The sequence below is a fragment of the Triticum dicoccoides genome, chromosome 5A, assembly GCF_002162155.2.
Source record: "Triticum dicoccoides isolate Atlit2015 ecotype Zavitan chromosome 5A, WEW_v2.0, whole genome shotgun sequence".
Classification (NCBI taxonomy): domain Eukaryota; kingdom Viridiplantae; phylum Streptophyta; class Magnoliopsida; order Poales; family Poaceae; genus Triticum; species Triticum dicoccoides.
Window position 1 is genome coordinate 528,231,607 of NC_041388.1, and position 4,945 is coordinate 528,236,551.

Consider the following 4,945-nt stretch of genomic DNA (forward strand, 5'->3'; position numbering starts at 1 on the left):
CCGCACACATACCTGTGCCGGATCTGTCCTGCTCCTTCCCCGCCGGCGTTCCCTTCGCTGGAGCCTTGGAGGTGAGGCTGGGTACCTAGGTGGGTGGGGGTGGGGGCGATAGGAACGAGGACGACAGAAGCGAGGGTGACGATGGCAATAATGGATGAGAGAGTAGCGCACGATGTGCCGAACATGTATGCGTAGGTGTATCCCAGACCGTATATGAAACACTAGGCCGACACTAGCCTGCCAACGGCCCGACGGATTCCAGATCCCCAAGCCCATTCCAACGCCGAGGATACCGGCCTGCCTGGTGCTCGGCCTCTGAAAATCCGCACTGTGCATGAAAGCCTCAACCACACATTAGACAAGCTTGCAACATCCGAGAGCAACGACCATGACAAGAAAAGTGCAAGACCTCCAGAATGACATCCTCCACCAGCTCAAAGTAAACCCAACTTGCTCGCATGGGTTCCAAGACGTCGCACTACCCTCCAAAGCACGCACTGCCGACTCTACCACCGCTCAGCCAGCCAGGGCAAGATCAAATGAGATATATCAACCTGACGACATGGGGCGAAAGCCAAGGATCATAGTTAGAATCACGCATGTTGCAAAATGACCAAATGGATGACTATCTTGACCAACCGCTTGCCATGAGGAAGGGTGTCTAGAGGGAAGGCAGAGAGCCAAAACTAACGGTGGAACCATATCCATCCAATGAGGAGAACTACAACCCAATGATGTGGACGCCAACCATTGGTGACCGAGGATGACCGGGAGGGGTCACTGCTCCAAATCTAGCAGCAGGATAACATGCTAGAGGCAAGGAACAACTAAGTGTGGATGCTGATGAGGACGGTCGCTAGATGTTGGATCCGGTGGAGAGGTAAGCCGAAATGACCATGTGAATGGTGTGGTGACCATGGCAAGGCCAAAACGCCGCCAACTAGGGACAAGGGGATATGTGAGGGGCAGGGAAGGGGCGACCGATGGAAGCTAAGTCGCTGGTTTCCACAGCGGGGTGACCATATAATGATCGGGACGACTGAGGGAAGGGGTTCGCGAACATGGCAAGGCTAAATCTCTGCTAGCTGTTGGCGACTAAGGAAGGAAGGCTATTCGCAAAAAAGAAAGACTAGGAAAGGAAGGCACACTTGACAGGGTTTGAAAAGTGGATTTAATATGGAAGATATTTAGTAGGTGTATAGGTTTCGTAAGACTAGACATTAGCAAAGTCAACTAACATCTTTTGTGAGTCAGGCCCGGCCCGCATGGGTGTGGACTGTGGAACATGTGCGGGCCGTACAGAGCCAAAAATTCTTAGGGGCCCCGATTTTTTCCAGCCCCGTCAATCTCACCTAGACTTAGCTCAGCCCTTAGAACCCAGCGAGGCCCACACACACCCAGTTCCGTCTCAACCATAGTGGAAAAACGGAAAATATGGTGAATACATGAGAATTCAAAGCTTGGTTTAACGCTACCTTTCAAAAATGCACTAATCATCAGGTCTGAACTTGACCTATGTCTAAACGAAGTAAATTATCTTGATTGAGCACTGTATCACATTATTACAATATTAAAAACGTCTTTTTCATGAGATGCGCCCCATTTTACGATTTCGCACAGGACCCCGTATTTTGTCGGCCCGGCCCTGTTGTGAGTCATCTACTTAAGTTATTATCTTCGAACATATACGGTTTTGCTAAAGCACAACTAGATGTGCCCTAAGTATTGCGCAGTTAAGTCTTGTGACATTGATTTTACGCGAAGATTCATGTGAGTATTTTCTTCTATTTATGTTTGATTGAGTCACTTAGATGTGTTTTTAGGACACCTCTAGATATGTCCTAGACATACTCTAGAACATATACTCCAGTTCGGCTGTCACAAAAGGGCCACTCCAAACGTGTGTGGAGGCGACTGATGAGGCAATTAAAACATTGAGGGCTCCTTTGATTAAAAGAAATTCTATAGAATTTCTGGAGGATTAAAATTCTTAAGAGTTCTTTCTACGTTGGTCATTTGATTCATATGACTGAATCTCATAGGAAATTTCCTATGAAATCTTTTGTGTTACATTTCATAGGAAAACTAACATTCACTCGAATCTCTTTTACAATTTCTTTGTTTTTCCCGTGACAACAAAACACTCATTGCTAGTTTCATAGGATCCAAGTGGGCATGTAACTCCAATCCTATTTTTTTTACTACCACGTTTTCGAAATCCTGCCAATCAAAGAGGCCCATAGTGTTTTTTTGCTTGTGTACGCTCAATCTGGCCGCTTGTGATTGCAAAAGTAGGTCGCATATTATATACAGTAACATTCTTGTTTCTCTGTGTTCAACATTTTTTCACAAGAGTATATTGTACACGAGACTGTAGTAATAGGGGGGGGGGGGTCTACCCTCGTGAAAATCAGAGGGATGGTTAGCTAGAATGAAAAAATTGTAGCCAATGTAATTACGTGTAACTCTTTGTATGTCTAGCATTATTGCATTAACAATTATCCATCTTGGTCAGGGAGCTAAACCTGGGGTTTAAACCGGTAATAACCAACTTCACCTGCGCTCCTTGTCCAATGTCCTTGGAGCTTTCTTGCCTCTGCTAGAGGACAAGATAACGCGGGAAAAAGGTCTGTCTCCCTGGGCCTCCATGGGCCAAGCTAGTGGAGCCCAATCATCGCCCTTGAGCACGAGAAGGATCCACCACTAAAAAAAGGAGCACGAGAAGGATCCTTTGGATTATCTCCGCAGACCCCTCACGCGTCACTTGTCGATGCCGCTTGTCCAGACCGCGTCAGGCAAAACTATAAAGCAGTGCACTCCACAAGACACTAAAATCCTAACACTCCCATCTCAAGCTCAACCTGATCTCACACTCCATAGACCACCGTCCACCGTACGAAGCTCATCAAGCCAGCACCGACCACCTTCAGCGATGGACATGACCGGCTCGGACCAGCAATGGAGCTCCTCTTCCTCGCCGTCGTCGACCTCCTCGCACCCGAAGCGCCCCGCCGGGCGCACCAAGTTCAAGGAGACGCGCCACCCGGTGTACCGCGGCGTGCGGCGCCGGGGCAACGCCGGCCGCTGGGTGTGCGAGGTGCGCGTCCCCGGGCAGCGCGGCGAGCGGCTCTGGCTCGGAACGTACCTCACAGCCGACGCGGCCGCGCGTGCGCACGACGCCGCCATGCTCGGCCTGCTCGGTCGCTCCGCCGCGTGCCTCAATTTCGCCGACTCCGCTTGGCTCCTTGCCGTGCCGCCCGCGCTCGCCGACCTCGCGGCCGTCAGGCGCGCGGCCCTCGCCGCCGTGGCGGACTTCCAGCGCCGGCATGCCCCCAACAGCGCAGCCACCGTCCCCGCTGATGAGGAGACCTCCGGCGCGTCCGCTCTGTCGTCTGCGGACAATGCGAGCGGTTCGTCAGCGACGTCGCAACCTTGGGCCGAGGGAACGTTCGAGGTGCCGTCCGCGCTGGGCAGCGACATGTTCGAGCTGGACTTGTCCGGGGAGATGGACCTGGGCACGTACTACGCGGACCTCGCGGACGGGCTGCTCCTGGAGCCGCCGCCGTCGCTGGACAGCGGGGCGTGCTGGGACACCGGAGACGGCGGAGCTGACTCCGGGCTCTGGAGCTACTGAACCAGCTGGAGCTGCTGAACCAGCTGCTTTGACTCTATCGCAGTTGATTCCAGCATAATAAAATCTGCGGAATCTGTAAACGCATAAAAAAATTGCCAAAAAAAGCATGAAATTCTTTGGTATACATGCAATCAGATGCGGTTCTGAAGCATCAGAAAGGACAAAAAAAAGACACGTGAAAAAAAGACATGATTTGCTGGATGAATAGTCGTGGTGGTCCCGGACAAACGGCAACAATATTCGAAAGGAGGGTACTATCACTTCATGTGTGAATGACTATAACTGGCAACCAGACGAGGGAGAAAGATCAACGCTTGCTAATCAGGGAGAGAGGTGGGCCAAGTACGCTAATTCACAAGATGTGGCCTGGACACCAGCCAGGTCAGCTGGTTGAAGCTCCTGGTAGCAACAGATCCCTGGGATCTTTTCCCCCATTTTCCTCCTGTCCTCGTAGCCACGCGAGCTGACGCGGCGACGCAGGCGCACTCCGCGCCTCCCTTCCTATATCGCATGGCCAGGAAGCGAGATGCCTAGAGCTGATGTGTCACGTAGTACCTCTTTCTTTCTTTTGAAGATGACATGTGAACCTAGATTTGTTTTCAGATTTAGTGTGACTGTGCTAGTGACTAGTACTTGATAGTGTCGTACAATAATTGGGCAGAATTGATTTGGGTGTATAGGGTGCAAAAGCTGCATTCTTCGAGTGAACAGTCAAAATCACATGAAATTATTGGACTAGTAGGTAAACATTGTTGTATTTGTTCTTCTCCCTCCTTTGGCAAACATTGTATTTATTCTTGTACTGCTGGAATCGTCTTGTACATAAGTATATTTTAAGCTGTCCTTTCCTCCCGCGCAAACAAGAAAGAAAGAAAAAACTATCCTTCCCTTGGTATTACTCCCTTCGATCAACCACTTAGCTACTCCAACTCCCAGCTAGTGGCCTTCCACGGCTCCGCTTCCAGGGTCGCACGCGCGTGTGGCTCCAAAAGCCCCCCCAAACCCTAGGTCCAACAGCACCCAGAGTAGCTACCCCGGTCGCTGCCGCCGCCGGCACCGGTGGTGGTGGCCACCCCGGCCGACGAAGACTGCAGGTGCTGGATGAGCCCCTCGACGGGCTCCCTTTGCGCGGAGTGGAACGTGCCCAGGGTAGCCATGGTGGTGGGGTGGTCGGCGGCGTGTCCGGAGGTGATGGTTGCCGGAGCACGGCGGGAGCGCGGCAGGACGGTGGATCCGGGCGAGGTGCGCTGCAGGGTGGTGCTCCCGACATTGGCGGCGGCGGCGCGAGCCCAGCCATAGAGGCGGCGACGC

At 52.0% G+C, this 4,945-nt stretch overlaps 1 protein-coding gene across 1 annotated transcript in view; it reads left to right on the plus strand.

The window, feature by feature from the left end:
* Window positions 1-3,634, plus strand: part of LOC119297730 (dehydration-responsive element-binding protein 1H-like) — a 9,521-nt gene extending 5,887 nt beyond the window's left edge. The window contains exon 2 of the mRNA XM_037575401.1: window positions 2,965-3,634. Coding sequence (XP_037431298.1) covers window positions 2,965-3,634 — 670 coding nt within the window. The remainder of the gene's footprint in view (window positions 1-2,964) is intronic.
* Window positions 3,635-4,945: the final 1,311 nt, after the last annotated feature.